Source organism: Microtus ochrogaster, unplaced genomic scaffold (genome assembly GCF_000317375.1).
Source record: "Microtus ochrogaster isolate Prairie Vole_2 unplaced genomic scaffold, MicOch1.0 UNK23, whole genome shotgun sequence".
Lineage (NCBI taxonomy): Eukaryota > Metazoa > Chordata > Mammalia > Rodentia > Cricetidae > Microtus > Microtus ochrogaster.
Window position 1 is genome coordinate 4349672 of NW_004949121.1, and position 27614 is coordinate 4377285.

Consider the following 27614-nt stretch of genomic DNA (forward strand, 5'->3'; position numbering starts at 1 on the left):
GATGACTGTCTACTGATGACTGTCTATGGATGACTGTCTACAGATGACTGTCATTGGATGAAATGTTTCTTTTCTTCAGGTAAAAACAGTTCTACCCTATAACATACTAAAAGTAAGAAATAATTAGATCTTTACTGTCAATATTGATTTATATGCAGCTGGAAGAGTCATGTATCCAGCTGCATAACAAGATAATTTGAAACACTACAGCTAACACATACAAAGTTACCCAGGAGTATAAATGAAAAGTGTTCACTGGAAGGAATCTTTCCTCTTCAGGCTTGTCTTTTTCACAAGCTAGTTTTAATTGGTGTCACTTGGAACTAAACGGACCAAACAATGTTGTCAAAGGAATTAAGCCTGTCTGGCTAGTGTATGAAGTATACAGGAAATGCAGAAGAGGTATTCCTGGATCACTGAATCATTAAGAAATCCATTCAGCAATATAAGACAGTGTCAAAGCCACTGCCCATGGGGTTTTTCCAAACTGAATTTAACTGAATATGGTAATACTGGGAGAAAAGTGTCCAGTCACAAACACAAAGCTGCCCACTCCTTCACTCCATGTTTGTGTCTGTAGGAAGGCAGAGACACCCAGGAGGTAAAGTCTACTAATTTTGAGCATGCATAAATCTTGCCTTAGCCTGTTAGCTACAACGAACTGTTTATTCACTCTGTCCAAAGATTATTATAACTATGTGAATACATATTCTTATTTCAAATTCCAAACAGCACTTATCTACCTAACAGTCACACTTTGTGATACACAGAGAAATTAGAAGCCACCAATATGACTCGTTCTGTGTCCCAATACTAATCACATGAATCTCCCTTGCTCTTACCCTTCTCATCTTATCAAAGGCCACTGATTATTCTGTGTGTTACAAATAAAACCTTTCCCCAACCACCAGAAATGTAGATCCACAAAGACAGGGTCTGTGCCCATCACACTCAATGCTACATAGTATTGAAGCCATGGATACACAAATGAATGAGAACCAGGGAAATGAATAGTCTGTGAGTGGTTTTCCATTTGTACAGTTTTGAAATGACTTTGAAAAGATCAGGTACAGCCGGGTGGTGGTGGCACATGCCTTTAATCCCAGCACTCGGGAGGCAGAAGCAGGCAGATCTCTGTGAGTTTGAGACCAGCCTGGTCTACAAGAGCTAGTTCCAGGACAGGCTCCAAAACTACAGAGAAACCCTGTCTCGAAAAACAAAACAAAACAAAAAAAAAAAAAAAAAAAAGAAAGAAAAGATCAGGTACAAAAGTGAATCTCTGATTTAAGACTGGATGCCTAACATAAAGAATACTTCTTTACATAAACATAATTTTCTTCATCCTTGATTTTATTTCACATAAATTCACTTCAAAATTTGAGCCTAAAGAAATAAACAAAACAGGAAATTATAATCAACAATGCTTACTCTTCTTTCCATCCATATCTGCATGGATTTTGCGAGCCAAAAATCCACTTTTGTATACAGCAGCATTTGGGTCATGAGGAATGTCCAGAAATGGGTTAGTTGTACTCCCAATACGACTGATAGTCTTTGGGTGTGTTCCATTGGCCTTCTCATCAGTACCTTCTGAGGGAGATTTTTTTTTCTCTTCATCATCTCTGTAAGGAAGAAAAGACAAAGTCTAAAATAAGGACTTATCATAACTTTCAAAAAACCAAGTTAGTCAGAGTCATCATCTCTGTTTTTTAATAGTTAATTAGTGTTTATAAGAACTACTTTGAAAATAATGAGTACTATGAAAAGACCAGATGAAAGAGTAATAGTAAGAAAGAAAGGAGAAGAAACACAGGTCAAAGATACAGAAAATATTTTCAACAAAACAATAACAAAATCACATAATAAAATGTTCCTAACCTAAAGAAGATGCCTATCAAGTACGAAAAGAACTAAAAGGAACATCAAATAGAGTGGATCAGAAAAAAAAGTTCCCCCGCATGTGATAATCAAAATAGTACATGTACACAAAAAAGAAAGAATATTAAAACATGCACTGGAAAAAGCCCAGGTAACTTATAAAGGGAGATGATGTGGGATTCTCCTATGTGTGCTGTAAATATGTTCTATTGTCATTGGTTAATAAAGAAGTCACTTTGCCCTATGGCAGGGCAGAATAGAGCTAGGTGAGAAAACTAAATTGAATACATGGAGAAAGAAGGTGGAGTCAGGCAGATGCTATGTAGCTGCCAAAGGAAAAAGATGCTGGAACCTTACCAGTAAGGCACAGCCTCATGGTGATAAATAGATGAATAGAAAAGGGTTAATTTAAGATGTAAGAGCTAGCCAGAAATATGCCTGGATCGTTGGTCAAATAGTCTTGTAATTAATATAGTTTCTGTGTCATTATTTGGGTCTGGACATCCAGGAAAGTTAGGTGCAGTTATTTTCTACAAATGGCACCCACTATCTAGACTTACAAAAACATGAACCAAGCACAGCTTCTTAGAAGCCACATTTTTTTTTCCAGATAGGTTCTGTTTGCAGGTCACAAGTAGAGGTGTGGCTCCTTTAAGAAACAGCTTCCTGGTAACATGAATGGCTCTGACTCTTTCAGGAGGTCCTTCTACAGGGAACTTAAGGTTTGTGAGCAGAATGGTACAAGTTGCTTAACGGCAACATAGAACCACTGTGTCTCTGGAGCTGTTGTGGTGAGTATGGCTCACAGAGGCTGTGAACATACCTCTACTATACTATGTTGGATGGGGCGAAGCTAGCAGTCAAAGTCACAGGGTGACTAAGCCACGCCCACTTAGCACTTTTTAAAAAAGCGCTCCTGGTCAGAAAATGATTATAGATACACATTAAAGACAGATTCAGACAAAAATAAACTTCTGAATGGGTCACAGAGTGTTTAAGAAATGTATGTACATAGACTTAAGAAAAAAATGGGTGTAGGCAGTTATAGAGTTTTAAAAAATAAAACAAAACCTTTAAAGAGACAGTAAAAGTAATATAAAAGGTTATAGACAGTCATATATTAAAAACAGAAAGATAATAAAATAAACATTAAAAAGTAATAGAGTAAAAAATAAGCCACGAAAAGATGGAATATACACAGAGAGTCTGGATTATGTACATTATTGTGTTTTCTTTAAATTTTTTGATTGCAGAGAGACTTTTCATTCTGAGGCCTGCTAAGCTAAATCCACATATATATTTTAAAGGTATCTTCACTTTAAAATTTGAGTCTAAGGATATCCTATTTTGAAAAAGAGGTTCTACTTTTGTTTCCCTAGAAGAAGAGAACCTGTGGATTCCTTCCAGGCTAATGTGGTTTGATGGAACAAGAACCCCAAAAGGTCCCCTAAAATTACTTTACCCAACAAAAGAAGAAAGTGTTTGGAGAAAAAAAATGCCCAAATTCCAAAAATTATTGTTTATAAATGTTTATTTTCATTTAAAAGGGCTGTTATAAATGGTTAATGGAAATAAGGGGCTATGATACAGAGATTGAATGCTTTGCATTGGTATGGAATTTTGGTTTATTGATACAAATTTTGGTCAATTTTGTTATATGTATATTTCTATTCTTTTTAAAGGTATGTTTATATAGATAATTTAAAAAATAATATATAATTAAAAATTACAGATTAATAAATAGTCATTTATAATAGTCAAACTTATAGCCAGGTTGGTTAGGTTTTCTAGCTATACAGAGATATATTTAGATTAGATAGATAATCTCCAACACTTCAAAGACCTACAGAATATGTCATTTAAAATATTTTAAGAACTTAGACTTTTCTTGACAGTGAAACATGTCTGCTTCTGGCAACACTAATTACTTCAGAGAGGTTAATGGCATTAAAGAAACTTGTTACGGAATTTGCCTTCAATGTGAAAAGGCTAGGCATTTGGTCAAGTAACTACTCTTGCCTGGACTGCTTTGATAGTATGCTGTATGAACTGGACATGCAGGGCCCACAGAAAAAAATGACTGCTGAAGTTGCCAAAAGAAGCTGAGACAGTCCTTCAGGGTTCCTGCTTCATGAAAGAGTCTGTCAGACATTCTGCAGGACACAGAAGAAAATGATTGACAATCTACCAATAAAGGCAGAACTATCTTTAAAATTTCCTGCTTAATGGAAAAGTTTACCCGATACTATGTGCCTGTAGGTTGAAGCTGGATGCCCCAACACTACAGAAGAATTTTGGGTGACTGACCAGGCAGCAAGATGTCTCTGTCAATTCTAGAATTTTGGAAGTTGCTTACAATGCACTTCCTGCTTACTTAGGCAATATTGTATCATTCTGGGGTCTTTGATGGAGTTTAAGAAAGATAGCTATAGTTATAGTTTTCTTTAGTTATAATAAGAAATAAATTATATATGAAACTTTAGACTCACAAAGAAATATTGTAACTGTAATTCTTGCTTGATACCTATTTTGTTATATGTAATTTTACTATGTTAAAGTTAAAATCTTCCTTTTTATTTAGAAAGAAATGAGGAGGTGATGTGGGATTCCCCTCTGTGTGCTGTGGATATGTTTTGTAACCATTGGTTAATAAAGAAGTCACTTTGGACTATGGTAAGGCAAAAAATTTAAGGTGGAAAAACTAAACTGAATGCATGTAGATAGAAGGAAGAGTCTGTGCTATCTGTGTAAATTGGGAGAATTGGGACCTTGGGGGAGTATTGAAAGGGGAAGAGGAGAGGCAGGGAGGGGAGCAGAGAAAAAAATGTAGAGCTCAATAAATATCATGAAAAAAAGAAATAAGGGGATATGATATAAAAAAATAAAGATCAGCTAAGCAATTTAAACAGATCTATAACCACTAGTGAAATAGAGGCTGTAATTAAGTCTCACAACCAAAAAAAAAAAAAAAAAAAGCCAAAGGGTTAGACTTTCAAACAAGAATTAATGATAATGATCCTCAAATCATTCCACAAAATAGAAACATAAGGAGCACTGCCCCCAACTCATACTATGAACCCAGTGTTATCCTGATAAACAAACCCTATAAAGATCTAACAAAGAGTAGTACAATTCTACTAACATCAGGGACAAGACAAGGTTGTCATCTGTCTCCATTACTATTCAATAAAGTACTTAAAATCTTAGCTAGAGCACTGAGACAACTGAAGGAGATTTAGGGGATAGAAATTGGAAAGGAAAAAAATGTCAAAGTATCTTTATTTTCAGATATCATCCTGAGTGTAGTAACCCAGACCCAGAAACACAAATGTGCTATGTATTCATTTATATGTAGATACTAGCTGTCAAATCAATGATAACTAAACTATACTCCATAGAACCAAAGAGGCAAGGTATATGGTAAAGGACTGTGTGTGTGTGTTGGGAGTTGTGGTGTCACAGACTGAGCCCCCTAAAAAAGGGAAATATATTAGATAGTTATGGATGAATGCGTAAGGGACTAGAATGGGAAGATCAAATACAGGTGAATAGAGGTGAGGAGGGTAAGGGAGAAGAAAATATAGAGTAAAACAGCTAAAATTAAGGACCATTTGAGTGGTAGTTTGAAAACCTAACATAGTAGCAGCTTTCTAAAATATATAATATATGAATGCAATCTAAATGAAACCAGCAAACAATGGGGGAAGACAGAGCCCCACCAGCCATCTCTTGTCATCAAATGAAGCTTCCAGTACCAGGACTGGGTTATATCTAGTTGAATTGTTTGCTAACAGGATCCTATGGGGATCTCCAAACAAGGTAGGCTGTTGCCAAGACTATAGCTTGTTCTAACCTAAAGCAAGAACACATTGCTTGGAATGATGCACACACAACTCAATGAACACAGATAAGTAGAGTTGTTGCTGACATAGAGCCTTCACTCTTCCATGTCAGCGTCTTTGGTACAGGGAACTCTGGAGACTACCATAAGAAAGTTGTACACAGCAACCAAGCCACAAACCCTTTGGCCTACAATGTTGGTCTTCTGTCTGCAAGGTATGCTGGTGCATTGGTAGCATATTGTGGGAATAATCAGTCAGTATCTGATTTGACTGAAGAGACAGTCCCTGAGATGGGACCCATACCTGACAATGTTTGTATGACCAAGAACTTGGGACTACATAACCCAGAGAACTAGGGTAAAATCAAATGCCGTTACTCTTTTAAAAAGTAGCAACAAAAAGACTCCTAATGATATTTTGCTATACTCATAGATTAGTACCTTGTTCAGCCATCATCACAGAAGCTGATGGGAACAAATATAGAGACCCACCGTCAGACATTATGCAAAGAGCGAGAGACCTTGGAACACTCAGTCCAAAAGGGATGTCTCCATCGAATCCCTCTCCCCAGTGCTCAGGGAACCCTGGGGAAGTAGAAAGAGTGTAAGTGCCAGAGGGATGGAGGACACCAGTGAAACAAGGCCCTAATATCAAGAGCATAGGTGGGCACAGGCACTCACAGAGACCGAGGCAGCATGCATGGGGTCTGCACAGGTCTGCCCCAGGTCCTAGAGTTGAACAGAGAAGTAGGCATATGCCCCCATCCCTAACCCAGAAGCTATCTCTAACTGATAACTACATGCAAATGAAAATTTAATTTCTTCCAAGGGAGTCTCATTGGGGAAACAAATTCCTCTTGAGGGTAGGCTGTATGCCTAGCTGTACAAGACCAACAGAAAATGAACTCAACAGAATCTCCACAGGGTCCTTGTTCATAATGATGTTTCAGGGCTTTTACTATTATTTTATTTTATTTTTAATTTTTATTTTATCTAATTTATATATTTTCTCTTCTCTCCTTTTACCCTGTAAGTTCCTTTGTGTATAAGTTATGGCTTCTCGCTTAGCGTTTTTATGGCATTCCTGAGTACATAAATGAGTGGTCTTTGGTCTTTGTTTCTTATGCATTCTCTTGGGATCTTTTCCTTCTGCTTGTTTTGTTCAATTGTCATGTGCTAGTTTTTGTTTTAGCTTATTTTATTTTGCCTTGTTTTATTAATAACCTTTAGTTATATTAAGCCTGTTCATTTTCTAATTATAGGAAGAAAGAGGATGTATTTGGATGGAAGGGGAAGTAGGGAGGAAGCTGAGGAGTAATGGGAGAATATATTATATGAGGAAAAAACTTTTCAATAGAGGACAAAATTCAAAGTTAATAAAATGTATTATTCTGATTTTTACTTTAATAAAAGAAGCACTATACTAATTAGTGACAGTTTCCTATGTGCCAAGTATTAATGATCACAACAATTACGTAAGACCAATATTAGAATTTTAAATTGCAGATAAGGGAAAAGACTCAGTGAATCCAAATAAATACTCAAAGCTACATATTTAGTACTTAAGAGATAACGAAGGAATGACTGGAGAATCTTTACAGCTCTTCTTTCTCTTGCCATGATGGTTTCTTGGTTATCTTCTTTCAAACAGTGGGGGATTGTAAACTGTACTTTTACCCTGGCCCTGGCAGAACAACAGAACAGGTGTATGAAGGACCACAGATATCTATAGACGGAGCCCCAAGGACAGTACTCAGCTTTGTCTTCCTTGCAAACAGGCTCACTATTAGCATCCAAACCCCAGAAAAAGCTGCAAGTGCATGGGAGAGCCGTGTCTCCACAGGGCTTTGGTATCTCAGGAGCTACTACTTTTCCAACCACCACCAGCTACTGTAAAACTTGCATTTGCCTTGCCTTGTTTTCTACATCTCTTTATCCTTAAGCACAGGAACTTTAACTCTGAGATCATGACAAACCCTAACTATGAAAAGACCAATAGATCAGATGGTCAATATTCAGTCAATGAAGAAGGCAGAAGAAAGTTACTCACAGGATCTTATAAATACCTGGAAAACTGAACAGCATAGCAAGTCTGTCTTACTCCGTTTTCCTTTCTGCCATCTAACTTGTCTCTTTATTAAATGCTAAGCACTGACTCTTTTACTAAACTTTTATCCAAACTTTAGCAGCCCAAAATATTTTTTAAAATATAAATCAAAATTTCTTTCAAAAGTAGTTTATGAGAAAGATGGAGAAAAGGAGCCTTTGTTTCTCTAAGGGTATCTTGAAAGTAACTGAGAGATAAATGAAGTTAAAATTGAAACTCTTAAACATTCATATTTTACATTTATTTTGAAATAATTTTAGACTTGCAAAGACAGTACATCGAGTTTCCATATGTCCAGCTTCTCCTGCTAGCATCTTATATAACCACAGTGACATTTTCTAAACTAAAACATTAAGATCAGTAAAGTATTGTGGATTAAAGAGATGTTTTTTCAGGTCTCACCAGCTTTTTTCATCACTCTGCTTTTGTTCCAGGATTATATCCCAGATCGCAAGATAGACTTAGTCATTGTCGTCACTGTCATGTCTCCTTATTCTTTTCTGGGATGTATCAATTCTGTAGTATTTCCTGCTCCTCATGACCTTCACACTGTGAAGAATCCTGGTCGGTTTTCCCGACATTTATTTTCCTTTTGGATTTGTCTGGTGTTATCCCACCACTGAGGTCGGAGTTCAGGGTGAGGAGATTACAGATGAGGTCATGTACCCTTTTTCAGTTCATCAGATCTACACGTGGATGTCTTATTGCTCATGATATCAACTAACCATAAGGACTTACAGTACTGTCTCTCAGGGATCTACATAAAGCTACTATATTTTATAAGTATTTTAGTACAGATAGTTTCTTAACTAATATCCTGCTTTATGCTAGCCTTTGCCTTACATTAACATTCATAAATGGCTCTTCCAATGACAATTATTATTGTGGTGAATTTTTTCTTTGGTTTTACATGTTTTTTTTTTTCAGTGTGGTCATATGAATATTTAAGGCCCTGTTTAGAACTGTGTCCAGTTCCTGCCAACTGATCTATCTTTTTTGTCTACAATTTTGCCTTTTGCAGAATGATTTATAGTTGACTTCTTTACATTTGGAAAATGCACTTAACATCCTCCATGTTCCATGTCAACCACCAGCTTTGCCTTTATTATTATGAGGGCAGTGTTTAACTGTACGGATATACACAGCTTGTTTTTTTCATATATGAAAAGCATTATCTCGCTTCTATGTTTCTACTATTATACTAAAAATGTGTTTTAAATAATATAATGAATCCACTATTGAATAACAGTACTATAATTTTTCATAAATTAGAAGGGCAATTTCTAGCTTCCAGACAGATCATTTAGCTCAAAGCAAATGATATAATCAGAGGTGCAAAGATGAAAATCTTCAGGCAAGATCAAGAACAAGATGCCAACATGCACCACTTCAACATGGTACTAGAAAGTCCTAGCTGGGACAACTACGCTAATGAAATAAAACGCATTCACACAGAAAAAAAAAGGTAGTACAGTTGTGTCATTTTGATGATAGTGTGGTTATATAAAAGGGAATTCTAAGAACATCAAATCACAAAATAAAAAAAATTAAAAATTAAAAAATAAGCCCAATTTAGAACTTTCAAATTCAGTAGAGTTGTACCTTGGAAAGCAAACATACAACATAATTAACTGTTCCTATGAAATACACACAAAAATTGGTAAATTAAATAATCTCATTTACAAAGAATCCTACCTTCCTCCAAATGAAAATAACAGGAGTATTTCTAACAGGAAAGTAAAAGACGCATGCACTGAAAATTACAAAACACTGATGAAAGAAATAAAAGGATATACAAATAAATGATAATGATTCCATGTTCATGGACTGGGAAGGTTAATGATTAAAATGATCATGTTGCCTAAAGAAAGCTACAGAGTCAATTCAGTTTCTTATAAATATTCTAATGATAGTTCAGAGAAATAGCAAGCCTAAAACACTCTGAAATGTAAGAAATCCAGAACAAAAAGAAGAAATAGTAGGTGTCACATGCCGTCATGTGATGCGCTCCCCTGGTATCTGTGGAAAATTGGATTCATGGTTTCTCATGGGTACTCAAGGCCTTTACATAAAAGGAGGTTGTAATTACACACAAACATCCATTTATATAACGCACATTCTGTGTAAACTGTTAGTACTTAAAATAATAGTTAGTGAACAATGACAAAAATATATAAGTACATACCTAATACTCAGTTCTTTAAAATATTTCAAATTATGGTTTGTCAAATTCATTAATATGGATATAGTCCAACTATAAATTATAAAGGTATTTTAATAAAATAGATGTTATTAGTAATAAAATCAAACAGATATATCAACCAATGGAGTAAAATAGAAAGCTAAAAATAAATCCTAGTATCTGTAGCCAGTTGATTTTGATAAAATCTCTAAGAACTCAAGCTAAAAGATAGTCTTCTTTAAAAAAATGGTATTGGAAAACTTGACTAATATCCTGCAAAGGATGAAACTAGACCCTTATCAGAAGAAAAACGAGCACTCAGTTTACTCAAGTGGATGAAGGGCCTAAGCACAGTAAGACCTGACACAAGGCAAGAGTCATATGAGTCCAGCCAGTGATTTCTTAGGACTCCAAAGGCATGGGTAGCAAGACCAAAACCAGGTAAATATGATTCAATCAAACCTGGAGCAAGGGACTACCAGGGTGAATAAACAGCTCTTAGAATAATATGTCATCAATATTTTCAGATCATCTGAGAGAGTCCAATGTCCACAGGGACTCTTATTTCTCAAGAGACACAAATAGTCCTTTCTCTGAGGTTACAGTTACCTGTGACCAACTGTGAGGTGAACCACAGATCACATCATTACAAGAAAAGGGGAGGATAAAATATTTTGAGGGAAAAAAATGAGAGCATTAAATAAATTTTATTACAACACAATTTTATGAATGTAATTTTGGTAAAATGTCTAAAAACTCAGTGTAAAAGTAATTACAATATAATATATAATGATAATATATTAGAACAATATTCTGAATAAATAGAATCAAATAGAATTATTTCAAATTTTTCAAATAAGTTCTCATACTTTTGCAATTTACTGTTTGACATTTTAGTGACACCTGCTATGCTTTTTGCCGATAGGAGTGTTAGAGAAGGTTACAAATATTAGTAGTTTGGTATTAAAAACTAAAATATACTCGAATAGGAAAACTGTGAGAACAGAAACAGAGCACTTTTAAACAAAACACCAAAAACAAAAGTTCTCAAATATTCCATCCTGTAAAACAAGTACTTTTAGTGTTGTAAAGATCATGAATGCGCCTTGTTAGGTTCTGGGGGCAAAACTCAACCTGCTCCCAGACACAGGCTGGTACCATCTGGGGGCAGCTGTCTGGATCCTAAGAACGGACTCCTTGGGTCTGTGATGGCTGCCACAGAAGTGCTATTTACTGTAGCAACACTGTGAGAACTTTCCTGGATCTTATCTAGAGGCCGTCCTTTCTCCACACCATCCCCACATTGTCCTGAATCTTATCTAGAGGCCTTCCTTTCTCCACACCATCCCCACATTGTTTTTCAACACAGATGACAGAAATATGAAACAATTGTCTTCCACCTGTATTCACATCATTCCTAAATGTAACACTTCAGAGCTATATTTATTCATTTTGAACAGATGTCAAACTGTGACCACCGATTATTTTGGATTTTCTGCATAGGCAATCATGCTGTCACAGCAATTTCTGTTTTCTAGACCTGCATATCTATACCTCTGTTTCTCATGCAGCATTAGATAGGGCTTCAACTCTGATACTGAGAATCAGTGCTGAGAGGAAATGGCATCATTTTCTCCCATTTGTGGGCTGAAATAGGCAAACTCTTAAGTTTCTCATTACAAGACTAACGGTTTTATTTGATCTGTGAATATTGAGGGTTCTGACATTGTGCTCATGACACATTGGTCTGTGCTTTAATGATTTTATCCAGTTTGCTGGTTATAACACTTGGGGCATGTGAGAATGTGTATTGGTGCTCCTGTTTAAGTCTATATTCTTGGAGAGAATATAAAGAAGCAGGAAAATTTGCTCCATAAATGCTTGGCAGGATTTACCAGTAACACCATTTAGGTGTAATACTGGTTAAGAAGGTAAGACATTACTTTTTCAATTGTTTTAATATATAATGGCCAATGAGTTTTGACTGACATTATCTTTAAAGAATTTGTTCCCATCAAATCTGTGGGCATAGAGCTGTCTATAACATCTCTTTGCAATCCTTTAAATGTCATAGGATTTAAAATTATATTTCTTCTTTCATATCTAAAATTAGTAATGTTAATTTAAGCTCTAAATTTTATCTTAGTTAATACTAGTTAGACCTTATCCATTTTACCCATCTTTTCAAAGAATTAGCTTTTAGTTAACTCTCTTAATTACTGTTCTCAATTTCATTAATTTCTATACTAACTTCTTTGTCTTTTCTATCTACTTTTGGTTTTAACCTATCTTTCCCCTCCCGGCTGCAGCTTCCTAATGTAGAAAGTTAAATCCCTGATTTGAAACCCCTTTTTTTCTCTAACTATACACAAGTTGCTAAGTAAGGAAGTATTACTTTTTTGTGTGCATTTTTTATTATTAAAACTTTCCGCCTCCTCCCCACCTCCCTTTTTCCTCCCCCTTCCCCCACTCCTCAGCCGCCACTCCCCTTCCCCTCTCTCTCCAGTCTGAAGATCAGTCAGGGTTCCCTGCCCTGTGGGAAGTCCAAGATCCTCCCCCCCCTCCATTCAGGTCTAGGAAGGTGAGCATCCAAACAGGCTAGGCTCCCACAAAGCCAGTACATGCAGAAGGATCAAAACCCAGTGCCATTGTCCTTGGCTTCTCATCAGCCCTCATTGTCTGCCATGTTCAGAGAGTCCGGTTTTATACCATGCTTTTTCAGTTTACCATAGCACACAAATTATGAAAAGATGAATTTTCATTCCTCCCTTTAGATTAAAACAATTTAATTTCTCTTCAGAGTTATTGCCCTCACGAACTATTTAAAAGCATGCTGCTTAGTCTCTACATTTTTATTGGATTTTACAATTTAGTTGTTGATTTTTCACTTAAGTCCATTCTAGTCTGAGGGCAAATGTAAACTTTCCACTTAAAAATTTGTTACGGTGTATTTTACTGTGGCTGGGAATGTGACTAACTTTGGTTAACATTCCACATGTCCTTGAGAATGTGAATTCTGCTGTTACTATAGGAATTCACCAACAGATATCAATTATGCCCAGTCTGTTGATTGTGCAGGAAAAATGCACAGTGGCGGACTCTGACTTTTAGCCTCCTGGATCACCCAGTTCATGTGTAAGGTTTAGAATCTATCAGCTTGCCCATGGTGATGTTTGTTAGATGCACACGTTAAGGTCTATTATGGCTTTTTGGAGAATAGACTCCTCTCTTATTGTCATCACCACACACCTTCTTCATTCCTGAAAGTTTTCTTGCTCTTCAACTTCTCAGCTGAGCTGATATGGTTACTCTGTCCTTTTCCTCAGTTCCAGTTAACACAGTTTGTTTCAGTCCATCCTGCTGCTCCAGCTCATATGTGTATTTACATTTAAAATGGGTTTCCTTGAGCTAACAGTAGGTTTACTTTGTAGCTTGAAATGAAATGCCAAAATATAAGGTTCTCACTCATTCCCTAAATTTACTTTCTCTCATATCTTCTGAGCTATCTGGATCTGTGGCTTGCTGTTTGACATTGGCGGGAAATTCTCAGTCGTTACTGGTTCATTATTTCTTTCCCTTCTCTCCTGTTTCTTTCCCACATGCTGTCAGGATGCTACACCCTTCACAGCTGTTGAGTTCTCAGATATTCTGTCCGTTTTCTAAATCTTAGACCCTACCCTCTTTTCTACACTCAGAAGTTCCTACTGATATATCCTCAAGTTTAGAATCTTTTCTAACACATGTCTATACTATTAATGGGCCCAAACATCCTACTATGTCTTTTAATATATAGTTTCATTTTTTTCCTTAGAACTCCCATCTCTTTGCTAATATCTCCCATCTGTTCACACATGCTGCTTACTTTATCCATTGCAGTACTTAGCATCTTAAGCAGCGTTAAGTCCCGGCTCTGATAAATCCAACTTTCTTACATTAGCTGACCCTGACTCTGATGCTGCCTCTGCCTCTTCAAATTGTGTTCCCTGATTTTTAGTATGCTTTTTATTTTTCCTTATATCTAGAAATGTGTTATGTATTATAAAATAAGTATATTAAATAATATGTAACATATATTAAATAATAATAAAATTACAGGACAGCGTAATGCCTTGATAAGTGTATATGTTGGAAGTGTTCTAGAATTTAAGGATTTGATGTCAGGTTGTCAATGAGTCAGAAGTACCAGGTTCTGTGTGCCTTCAATTTTTACAAATTATCCCTATAGGTTGGGCAGGGAGTCACCTTGGTATTGAAGTGCACATTTTCATTCCCTCTATCAGGTAGCTTGAGCAAAACTCAATAGCTGCAGCTTTTTGATCTGTGTATATTTTCTCTAGCAGAAACAAAGAAAGGAATGAGGTACCAACCCCACTCTAAATCCCAAGTCACAGCTATGATCTCCGTAATTTATGATCTTCTTCTCAGAATCACTCTAAAGCTAGATGTCATCATCTCACTGAAAATCACGATCTAGACAGGAGAAATCAGATGTTACAGGAAGAGAGCTCACAGGACTACAAGAGAATGTTCCTAACTGTGGCGTCATTTCACCTACACGAATGCATGTGGAACACAGCAGGTAGCAGGGAGCCTAACATCCATTCTCCTCCATGGAGGAAGCATCTGGATATGTTCCTTGTGACACACTCAGTGCCAACTTGATAGATATCAGAATCAAATCAAGCACTAAAGTTGCTAGGAAGCAACAAACTGATGAAAATTCCTAGGGGGTGAATAAGACACAATGAGGAGCATCTCTTGACTGAAATAAGGCAATATATGGTCCAGCAGAGTTGTGTACAGAATACTGTCCAGTCACAACAACAGAGAAGAGTGTACATAAAACAAGATGGCTGCTCAGCATGAGGACTCTTCTGGGGTGGGAGAAATTGGGTAATGGATTGTGGTAATTGTCAGATCTTATAGTTTATTTTAAAAGAAAACTCTGGAATTATACTCAAACGAGTTTCTAAAATAATCAACCCAACACTTTAAAACAACAGGTGAATGTGGTTTGATACAAGAGTAAATCACTACGCTGGATACTGAGATATATTAAGCCAGATGATAGTTAGGAGACAAGCTAAAGCAGTGATTAGTCATCATGGGTTGTCTGTTGTTCTACATTTTATGCCATAAGGCAGGAGGAGTTTAAAATGGATCTGCCCTCATCACTTACCAAAAATAAAAAACAAAGCATGTAGATAAACTTCAAAACATTACTGCAAGTATGAAACACATTGCATTTTATTTTCTAAAAATAGCTGAGTTTGGCATAGACCTTTAAATTGTGAAAGCATGGTTTGTGCTTTATCTAAAAGTGTTAAGCTCTGTGGGGCGCCCTTTAATATCAGTAAGAATGCTGCCAGATGTGAAGAAGATGGGGGCTCATAGCTCACTTTCTAAATAAAAATCTATTTTTAACAATTGTAGTGCTTAGTTTTCTAAACTAAGAACATCATAATGGGAGGCCTTTATATGAAAAAGGCTTTGGCACAAGTAGGGTAGCAACATTAAAGTCACACTCCGTCTAGTCACCAACCAGATGACTTCGCATATTCCCCCTGAAAATGGGAAGTAATGACAGCTTCTCTATCAAGGCCTGCTTTTTCTGTGCTACAACTGTCTTCACATGAAACCCTGAAACATTCCAAGGATCCATCTTAACCCAATCACTCAGAGACCACATTTACACAGGAAATACATAATGTTTCTTTTTCCCCTTTCCCTTCTGAATTACCATTTCAAAGGGAAGAATTTGGTGACAAATTACTCCAGTTTCCTATATGCTTGAATTATAAACATCTGAAAAAGACACCATTTTCACTGAGAAAAAGTGGGGGAAAAAAAACAACACTTCGAGAGGAAATGTTAAGTGTGGACTATGATCTAGGATAATAAGATGACATTTTATAGAGCTGTCTGAGGAATTCTAATTATCTGCCCTGAAGCTTCGCTTACTTCAAACTCTAAAGACCAACTGAAGCTCAGGATCAATTTTTAGATAGCAAATTTCCAGATGATATGTTTTCTTCAGCTCCAAATCTTAAGTTAAATGCCAATTTTTAATCATTATGCCATCTGTTTTTTTAATATTCAACTAATCTTCTCTTAAGTGTACAAAATAATGTGATTTAATGTGATTCGTCATGACATTTTCACACATGCATGTCACTGTGCTTTGTTCATACTCCTCCCTACTAGTAATATCCTGTATGTAAACATTGTGCACATCCTCTAAAGCTGCGGTGGTAACACTGATGTTACAACATTGACGTTACCAAGAGTGATGCATGAGGCAGTACCTACCATGGTAGGAATATGAAGAGACGTCCCCAAAACAATGACACAAAGAAAAAACTACTGTGATTTATCTTTTTCATGGAAACAACTTTATCTCAGGGTAAAAATATTCCAAGAAAGGGATGGAGAATTGTTTAACTGGTGGAGTGTTTGCCTAGCATGCATGAGGCCCTGGATTTGATCTGCAGCACCCTATGAAACTGGGTGTGTGAAGCAAGCCTATAATTCTGGCACTCTGGATTCAGAGCAGGATGGTCAGACTTCAAGGCTACAAAACCAGGAAAAGCCCAGCTGGGCTACAGGATTTGTTGTTATTAATATAATTAACTGATTAACTGATTTTTGATGATGCTAATCACACTTTAGAACAGTACTTTTCAAAATAATTTATCTTCATTATTATGTGTGTTGTTGTTTTATCTGCAAATATGCATGGGTGAGGGTTTCAGATCTTAGAGTTACAGACATTGGTGAGCTGCCACGTGGGTGATGGGAATTGAACCTGAGTCCTCTAAAAGAGCAGCTCTCCAGCTCTAGAACACTACCTTAAACCCAAAGGCAGACAAGGAGAATTCAGTTATTATTACTAGATGATTCTGATGTGTGGAAGTGAGGAAGCCCAGAGGAATAATTTCATGGAACAAATTATTAAAAGAAAAAACTTAAATGACAGGAACTCATCTTCATAAGTAAAGGTGACACATCTAAGTCAGTCTGAAGTATAAAAGAAAGGTGTCTTGGGCAAAACAAAATGATTTGTTCTTAGAGGGTGGCTATTTCCCACAGAGAAACAAAAATTACATTTTAATTATTTTACATTATTACTGAAAATTAGAATCAACACCCAGTTAAGTAAAATATTACAAGGAAATTTTAAAAAAGCAAGAATAAAGGAGGTCTGAGGATTCATTTCTTGGAAAAAGGCTTCAAGAGACACAGAAAAATGGAAGTAATAATCAATTTCAGTCCAGACCCTTAGGTGAGATACAGAATTAAAGTGCTCAGCCACAAGGACAGGTAGCAAGTTGCTGCACATCCTCTCCATCCCTCAAGCTTCCTCTCAGAAAAGAGTTATAGACAAGGCAGGCGATACCCCTCCCCTGAGCATGTGTGTGCATAGTATAGACATACCACACATGCACTCTCTCAAACACACATGTACACAGGCACTCACACTCACATACTCACTCACTCATACCATTCACACACACACACATTGACTCATACCATACACACACACTTAAAGCACACTCATACCACAAACATACACCCACAAGACACATAACATACTCACAACACAATACACTTACACCATACAGAGACTTACAAACATTTATATCACATGATCATACAAACTCACACCACACACATACTCATACCACATACCCCATGAACACGTACACATACTTATACCATACACACATATTACACATATGCACACACTCACACCACATAATCCATACACCCATATCCATATACACACACCATTGACATATATCATACATATACAAAATTGTTGTAAATAGGAGCAGCGGGGCTGTGTCCCCGGAACCCAGCCGCCCGCACGGCTAGCTTTACCCGAAATAATTACACGGAAACTGTATTCTTTTAAACACTGCCTGGCCCAGCCTGTTCCAGCCTCTTATTGGCTAGCTCTTACATATTGACCTAACCCATTTCTAATAATCTGTGTAGCCCTCGAGCTGGCTTACCAGGAATGATCTTAACCTGCGTCTGCCTGGAGTGGGAGAATCATGGCAGCAACTCCTGATTCAGCTTCTTTCTCCCAGCATTCTGTTCTGTTTACTCCGCCTACCTAAGGGTTGGCCTATCAAATGGGTCTAGGCAGTTTCTTTATTAATAAGAAATCACTCCCACATCACAAAATCATATAACATACCATTCTCTCTCTCTCTCTCTCTCTCTCTCTCTCTCTCTCTCACACACACACACACACACACACACACACACACACACACACACACATTAGACATAGCAGTAAAGAAGTGGGAACAAGTCATGAAAGTTTTTCCATTTTCTGGTGTCAGCAAATTAGTCTCTGAGCAACAATGGTATCAAAAAGAACAGCCACATCTAAAGTTCACAATAAAGTGGAAGTTTAATGGTTGCTTTTTGAAACATGCAGAGGTAGTCTAAAAGATGAAGAGGGACAGAAAAAGCCCATTGTCCCACTACACCACAGAACAATTTGAGGGCAGACAAGAAATGGTTTAGTTTAGAAGAAAAGATAGCAAAGGTTTTGAAATGGTCTCATCATGAATTGTAGGGTAGGGTAATATGAAGCATCAAAGATTATGCCATGATGCAGTTAAAAATGTGTATTCAGACTCAAAATGAGGAGCAGGAGCAGTACTGAGAAGAGAGTATAACCCAGGAGCTCTGTATTGAAAATGGGCTATATTGTGTATATTGTGACATCATTAAAGTGAGACCAGGTGCATGCATCAGGCACACACATTTTAAAGAAGACTCCTTGGCATTCCTAAATACAGATGTCATATAGTTATCATCTTACACCTGTCAGAATGGCTAAAGTCAAAAACACCAAGGATAGCCTTTGCTGGAGAGGCTGTGGAGGAAGGGGTACCCTCATCCATTGCTGGTGGGAATGCAATCTTGTGCAACCACTGTGGAAATCAGTGTTTCGGTTTCTCAGGAAATTCGGCATCAACCTACCCCTGGACCCAGCAATACCACTCTTGGGAATATACCCAAGAGATGCCCTATCATATGACAAAAGCATTTGTTCAACTATGTTCATAGCAGTATTATTTGTAATAGCCAGAACCTGGAAACAACCTAGATGCCCTTCAATAGAAGAATGAATGAAGAAAGTATGGAATATATACACATTAGAGTACTACGCTGCGGTAAAAAACAATGACTTCTCGAATTTTGCATGCAAATGGATGGAAATAGAAAACACTATCCTGAGTGAGGTATCCCAGACCCAAAAAGATGAACATGGGATGTACTCACTCATAATTGGTTTCTAGCCATAAATAAGGGTCATGGAGACTACAATTGGTGAACCTAAAGAAACTAAATAAGAAGGTGAACCCAAGGAAAAACATATAGTTATCCTCTTGGCTATGGGAAGTAGACAAAATTGCCAGGGAGAAGGTTGGGATCTTGGGGGTGGGGTGGGATAGGGGTAGGGGAGATGGAGAGAGAAAAGTTGGAAGGGAAGGAGGGGGGAACTTGAGGAAACAGGAGGATTGGGATGGAGGAAGGTTGGACAGGGGAGCAGGGAAGCACCTGTCAGAATGGCTAAAATACGTGAAATTCTATGAGCAACTGATGGGGCTCATACACCAATGTAAAGCTCTCTGATACAAAATGCTCAGACATGACGTCTGTTCTCTAATAGGGCTGTTGTAAGACTATATACCTATGGGGAAGCCAGGCTTGGCATCAGAGGAAACGAAGCCTAGCTTTGCCACAGTACCAGCTTCGTGTCTTTGGACCTATGAGTGAATGTTTCTTGATTTCTGTTTTTCTCTCATAGAGAAAGAAGGTTCTATGTTAGAGCAATGCACTCCCCAACCTTGTACATACATTTACGAAAGAAAAACTATTTAGTAAAAGTTTAATCACATTTTAAAAATATCATAATAGGAGTACTGTTTGTTACTTGATTGCCATGTCCTTTTTCTGTCACTCACATTCCCAAAGAGAGGGCTCCCTCAGATATTAAAATGTCTGTAACAGCTGAGACCCCTTTAGTTAGCATAGCAGTCCATAATTCTACATGTCTGTCTCCTCTAAGGCTCTGATATCAACATCACAGCAATTACCACTCAAGTGTGCACTACCTTACAAATTCCACAGCAGCAGCATCCTTTGTTTGAGTTCTTAACATGCACATACACAATCAACCTTTCCGATAGCCTTTTATGGAATCTCCACTACACACAGGCGTTACGGCAGGCAAAGCAGGAAATATAGGGAGAAATCAGACATGTTTCATTTCCTCAAGAAACCTGGAATCTAATGAAATTTTATTCAAAGTATCTAAAATGGAGGATATAAACTGATAGTTGTATCAGATAAAATAAAATGGAGATCATTTCTGGTTGATAAGGCCAGGAAAGATGTAATGGAATGGGTGTCATATAAGCTGAGCTCTGGGGATAAGGTTCCATGCAGAGAAAGGAGAGAAAGTGAAAAGGCCATGGGCCAAGTACTAGTAACTGTGCTTAGTTGAAAGGAGGACTGTGTGAAGACAGCACTGTAATAAAATAGGTAACAGACAGAAAGTATGGGGCCTACTTGAAGTTTTACAGCATGGAGATGCTTTGATCAGGTTAATGTAGAAGAAAGAAACAAGAGACGGGCATACAAACACTTGCTTAGGAGACACACAGGATGCAAGCTTCAATAAGTATGAGTAGCGGCAGCATGATTGAAGGGAAGGACATTACTGAAAGCCAGCTCTAGAGAAGCTGTGGGTGAAGTCAAAGGTGATGTAGAAGTCAAAACCCAGGTAGGCAGAAAGTTACTAGTGTTTATAACAGTAATGAATATACTATAAGAGCCGGAAAGAGAGGGTGCATGCAAGTGCTGGCCCAAAGCCCTGCAACACAATGTAAAGGTAACTGAGACTCTGGAAAGTAGGCAGAACTCCATTTGTTGAGGGAGCATTTGTACAGGGTTGGAAGATAAAGTTTAAGGGGTGAAGGAGAACAATGATCTTAAGAGATAATTGTAGTGTTGAACTTAGGGAGGTAAAGACCGACACACATGCATAAGAAGTGGAAAATGAGTCAGAGAGGTATAAAGAGAGTCAGAAGGGCACTGTGGTGCAGCTCTACATGTGGAGCAACACATTTATTAAGGAAAAGCAGCGTGATCTAGCGGATCCCATAAGGCTGAGGTCCAGAACTGCCTTCTGAAGTGCGTTCTACCACCACTGGTTTCAACAGATGATCAACAAGCAGTACTGTAAACCTGAGACAAACCTTCCTGTCACAAGCTGACTGTACTTGTGGTGTTTATCACAGCAGCAGAAAGCAAAGTAGGAAGCTACCTGTCTTTCTCCACACTGCTTCATCCACCCCCATTCCCTTCGCTTCTTGGTTTTATAGTCACTCTATTCAACAATGATTTTATTTACACAGAAAAGTCGCCTAGGATATGTTCATATAAAGTAATATTCAAAAACAGGATACCAGAACTGGAAAGATACTCATGATGATTCTATCCAACTTCTTTGTTTTGTAGAAGGTTAAAAAATAATTAACGGCCACAGTGCCTTACTTTTCTTCTTTATAAAACACAAACCAGTAGTATACATCCAAGCATATGGAGTAGGGATGCAAAGCAGAAAAGGAGAGAAAATAAGTGGAACCTGAGTTTTCCCAGCTACAGCATTAAGTGTGAACTGAAGTGCAATCCATTTTTGGATAGTTTTGCAGAATACTTCTGGGTCCTCAGTAAGTCATCTGAGATGCAATCACTGACATTAACTTGGTCTACTGAAAAAGAAACTCATACTCAGATCTGACTCCACATGAGTATGATACCTAGTACCCCTAGAAGTCAGAAGACGGTGTAGGGTCTTCTGGAACTGGGGCTATGGTTGTGAATACCATACCCTGCCAGTGCTGGGAACTGAACTCTCTTCTCTGTAGGAACAGCAAGTGCTCTCTACCATGACAGTTGAGAATGTTAAAGGAACTCCTTAAAATGATACATTGCTTTTAAGTGAGCGTTATCATGTATAAATACAGAATACAAGTGATTACACTTGCAAATATTAAATTCTTAAATGGAGTCACCTACAACAGCAATATATAACCTGGAATTAGTAGAATAATTCAAATGATACTGACTTTAAAAACTCACTATGCATATGTGTGTGGGGGGCATAGGGAGAAGGTGTATGGGCACCAGCCTGTCACGGTACATGTAGAGTTGAGAGGACAACTTTAGAATAATAACAAGTTCTCTCTCACCAACTAAGCCACCTCAACAACAAACCTAATAATTATTTAAAAAAATTAATTGTATATTAGTGAAAATTTAACAAGAAAGTATTATTTGCTTATGTAAAGTTAAGTAGAATTTATTTAAACAGTATTTCCTAAAGCATATGCCCTGAAACAGTATATTTTACTGTCAAGCAGATTCAAAATTATTTTTTTCTTTTAGAGACTGTTAATAATATGCAATACCTTGAGAAATTATTAATAATATGTAATGTTCTAAACTTGAAGTTTAAAACAAATGGGTGGCTTAGCTTAATCATTTCTCAAGTTTATCTACCCATAGAATCTTTTTCCTCTTTTCATTAATATTGATTCATGCCACAGTAGACTAGTGCCATAATAAACAAGATTGGCTTCATTTGATATTTGATGATAGCAAGAGGAAAACTCAAATAAGTAGATGATACATATACCATGTATTTTAGGTTTTGGTATAAACACAATTTTCAAAGATTCATTATAAGGTAACAAACTGCTTATAGGTCAGAGCAAAAGAAGAATGCTAACAAACACTACCACCACCAAGAGTAACAAGAGTTCTCAAGGTTTACTCAGGTTTTACATAAAGCAGGTAAGACAAATGACATAAAATAAGAACTAGTTATACATACTTTACTCTCTAAAATCACCTCCAAGGCATAAAGAAAGGTAGTGTGATGTGGGATTCCCCTCTGTATGATGTGAATATGTTTTATTACCACCGGTTAATAAAGAAGATTTTTTGGCCTATGGCAGGGCAGAATAAAGCAGTATCTCTAAGCAGAGATAGAGGAGGAAAGAAAGTGGAGTCAGACAGATGGCATGTAGCTGCCCAAGAAGCAAGAGGTAACAAACCACGAGTCTCATGATAAAATAGAAAATAATAGAATGGGTTAATTTAAGATGTAAGTGCTAGCTAGAAATATGCCCAAGTCATTGGTCAAGCAGGGCTATAATTAAGTCTCTGTGTGATTATTTGGGTCTGGGCAGTCTGTAAATGAAAGTGTAGTCTTCATTTACAAACGGCGCCCAAATGTTTGGCAAGAATATCCACATAAAGCCTAAGTAAGTTTTTAAAAAAGGGCTTCTAGACCCATAAAAATGGAAGTCAACTGGGGCTTCTTGGTAGCCGAGTATTTTCACATAGGCTCTGTTTGCTGACAGCGAGTAGAGGCACAGCTGCTTTATGAGAAGGCTTCCTGACTCAGCTTAAGCACCAAAAATTGTGTGGCTCCTTTAAGAGGAAGTTTACTGGTTCATGTTGGTGGCTCAAATGCTCTGGTTCTTTTGGGAGGTCCTGTTACAGAACACTTAAATGGGGTTTGTGGGCAGCCTGCTGCAAGTTACTAGGTGGCTGCTTGGGCCAAGTGCTTCCCAGAGTCGGGTGGTAAACATGACTCCCAAAGCTTGCAGTAAATGGACCTCCGCCATGTTGAAAAGCTGAGCAGGGTAGAACAAACAGACAGTGTGATTGCTCTGGTCCTTGCCATACTTGCTTATCAGTTTAAAGCAGTGATCAAAAAAAAGGTTACAGATACACAATAAAGAAGACAGATTCAAACATAAATAAACCTCTAGATGGGTCATAATGTGTTTTAAAAATGAATGTAGGCTAAAGAACAGAAGAAAAAGAGTATAGGCAGTTATAGAAAAAATAGTTTTACCCACTGAGACAGTGGACCTGATCTATTGGGAGCTCACCAAGGCCAGCTGGACTGTGACTGAAAAAGCATGGGATAAAACTGGACTCTCTGAACATGGTGAACAATGAGGGCTGATGAGAAGCCAAGGACAATAGCATGGGGTTTTGATCCTACATAATGTGCTGGCTTTGTGGGAGCCTAGCCAGTTTGGATGTTCACTTTCCTAGATATGGACGGAGGGGGGAGGACCTAGGACTTAACACAGGGCAGGGAACCCTGACTGCTCTTTGGACTGGAGAGGGAGGGGGAGAGGAGTGGGGAAGAGGGAGAAGGGTGGGAGGAGGGGGAGGGAAATGGGAGGCTGGGAGGAGGTGGAAACTTGTTTTTTTTCTCCTTTTCTCAATTAAAAAAATTAAAAAATAAAACAAAGTCTTTAAAGAGACAGTAAAAGTAATATAAAAGAGTACAGACAATCAAAGATTAAAGGAGTAAAGATAATAAAATAAACATTAAAAAGTAATATAGTTAAAAATAAGCTGTGTAAAGATGAAAAATACACAGAGTCTGGATTATGTTTATTATTATATTTTCTTTGCATTTTTGACTGTTAATGAGTTAACTGCTAAAAAGCATTTGATTCTGGGGGTTGCTAAGCTAAACCACCATATATATTTTAAAGTTATCTTGACTTCAAAATTTGAGTCTAAGGATCTGTCACTTTGGAAAAGAAGTTCTGCTTTTGTTTCTACAGAGGATGGGAACCTGTGGATTCCTTCCAGGCTAATGTGGTTTGATGGAACAAGAGCCCCCAAAAGTTCTCCATGAACCCTAAAAATACTTCACACAACAAAAAGCACAAAGCAGTTCGGGAGAAAACTATGCCCAAATTCCCAAAATGATTGTTTATAAATGTTTGTTTTTATTTCAAGGGTATTGATTATAAATGATTAATGGTTACAGTCAATTACTAAAAAAATTAAGGGGGATATGATACTGTGTGTGTGTGTGTGTGTGTGTGTGTGTGTGTGTGTGTGTGTATATATATATATATATATATTATATATATATAATATATATATATGTCTACTCTTATTTACAGGCTAATAGTCATCTATAATAACCAAACTTTTAATAATTCTGGTTAGGTTTTCTAGATATACAGAGATATATTTCAGTTAGATAATCTTCAACACTTCAAAGAACTATGGAATATGGCATTTAGAAGGTTTTAAGAATGTAGACTTATCTCAACAATGAGACATGTCTGATTCTAGCAACATGAATTACTTCAGAGAGGCTGATGGGCACTGAAAAAACTATGAAATTTGTCTTCAATGTGACAAATCTTGCCATTTGGACAATAAACTGCTCTATCCTGCGTTTCTTGATAGCATGCTGTATAAACATACAGGACCCACAGAAAAATGACTGCTGAACTTGCCAAAAGAAGATGAGACAGTCTTTCAGGGTTCCTGCTTCTGAAATAGTCTGCCAGACATTCTGCAGGGCACAGAAGAAAGTGACTGAGTAACTGCTAATATAGGTGAAACAGTCTTTCAAATTTTCTGCTTCACTGAAAAGTCTGCTGGATACTATGGGCCTGTAGGCTGAAGATGTATTCCCCAATGGTACAGACGAACTTTGAGTTACTGTCCAGGCAGCAAGATGTCTCTGTCAATTCTAGAGTTTTAGAAGTTGCTTACAATGCACTTCCTGTTTTATTAGGTAATATTATATTCTTCTTGGGGTCTTTGAAGGAGTTGAAGACAGTTATAGTTTTCCTTAGTATGATAAAAGATAAATTAGATTTGAAACTTTAGACTCCCAAAGATATATTGTAACTGTAATTCTTGCTTGGTACCTTTCATTTTTTTTTTTTTTTGTAATTTTACTATGTTAAAGTTAAAACCCTCCTTTTTATTTAGACAGAAAAGGGGAAATGATATGGGATTCCCCTCTGTATGCTGTGAATATGTTTCATTACCACTGGTTAATAAAGAAGCTTCTTTGGCCTATGGCAGGGGAGAATATAGCAAGGTGGGGATATCTAAGCAGAAATAGAGGAGGAAAAAAGGTGGAATCAGGCAGATGCCATGTAGCTGCCCAAGAAGCAAGAGGTAACAAACCATAAGCCTCATGGTAAAATATAAAATAATAGAAATGAGTTAACTTAAGATGAAAGAGCTAGGTAAAAATACGCCCAAGCCATTGGTCAAGCAGTGACCAATTAATATAGTTTGTGTGTGATTATTTGGGTCCAGGTCACCCAGAAATAAAAACACAGTCTTCATGTGCAGCAGTGTGAAAAACCACATTATTAAAAAGCTGATATCAAGCATACTCACACTGCCCATTCAAGCTTCTCATTCTTGATTGAATTGTACAAGGCCTGTAAACAGAGGAAATAAGATCAAATTAGTATTTTTAATTCTGTTCCATATGCTGAATTCAGTAAAAAAGTAAAGTCAAAGGCTTCAGTAAATTTTGAGCAATTTCCTCATGCCTTCACAATCAGAATATCTTAACTGATTGGTCTCTAGAAGCTTAAGAATTCACAGGGGAGAAAAATGAGCATTTTGTGAAACAAAGAAACATTCAGTAAGCAAAAACTATCTTTTATAAATAACATATAGTACTGTGCATTGTTTCTTGGTATAGTAGAATTAGGCTATGATTGAACTCAAGCAGCACATTCTATTTCATTCACTTAAAAACCATCTTCATAAATATGGACTTTAAGGGTAGTCACACTCTTCAATAATGGAAGAAATACGATTGCTCTTATATTACCTGAATAGACACATGGAAGAAAGCATTAAGTCAGATATGGAAATGCAGCCTGGGATAGTTTTAAGAGTTTTTACACCACTAACTCAAGTGGTTTTTATTATTCTAAGGTCATTATTTTCCCTGTGGTTCAGTAAGTGCTACCTCCATATCTATGTATACTAATGATGAAGGAGACAGAAAGCTTCCCAAGAGCTTGGTAAAACACACATAGCCTTCCTGGCCCTCCCAAAATCAGTATTCCAAATAAAGCACTTGTGATCAATTTGCTCATCTACAGCATATACCCAGGAAAGAGCTTTAATTAAGAAGAAGACAAAATAAAGGTAAGAGAAATGCATTTGCAAAGGCATGGCAGAAAATAATACAGAAAAAAAAACAGTAAAACCTATGATGCTAGAACTTTTTCTCAATAAAATCTCGGATCTGTTAGAGCTTGAATGTTCAGCAAAAGATCTCTACTCTGAGAATGGAGAGGAGGGTCAGCTGCCACTTGACCTCTTGTCGGATGAGGGAAGGCAGGCTTCAGAAGGTTGAGTGTCACATGCCAGCAAAAAGACTATTTCCATAGCAAATTCCCTTATCAATGCCCATCCAAATTTAGCAGAAATACACTGAAACTACAGATTCTGTCAAAGTGACAAGGAAAGAACCAGTGCAACTCTAATCAAAAAGCAAAACAATAAAAAAATACCCTTCACCCCCCAAAACAAACAAACAAACAAACAAACAAACAAACCAACCAACCACAAGAGCTCCAAATGAGAAGATCTTAAAACCCTAACACAAGCCTAGGCAGTTTGGATGCTCAACTTACTAAACCTGGATGGAGGTGGGCGGTCCTTGGACTTCCCACAGGTCAGAGAACCCTGATTGCTCTTCA

At 37.3% G+C, this 27614-nt stretch overlaps 1 protein-coding gene across 7 annotated transcripts in view; it reads right to left on the minus strand.

Annotated features, from left to right (window-relative positions):
- The window catches only part of Psd3 (pleckstrin and Sec7 domain containing 3), a 457750-nt gene that overhangs the window by 65925 nt on the left and 364211 nt on the right, over positions 1 to 27614 (minus strand). For all 7 annotated transcript variants that reach the window (XM_026789576.1, XM_026789579.1, XM_026789577.1 and 4 more), the window contains 2 exons: positions 26290 to 26333; positions 1429 to 1622 (listed from right to left, as the gene is read on the minus strand). In XM_026789576.1, the coding sequence (XP_026645377.1) occupies positions 1429 to 1622; positions 26290 to 26333 (238 nt within the window). The remainder of the gene's footprint in view (positions 1 to 1428; positions 1623 to 26289; positions 26334 to 27614) is intronic.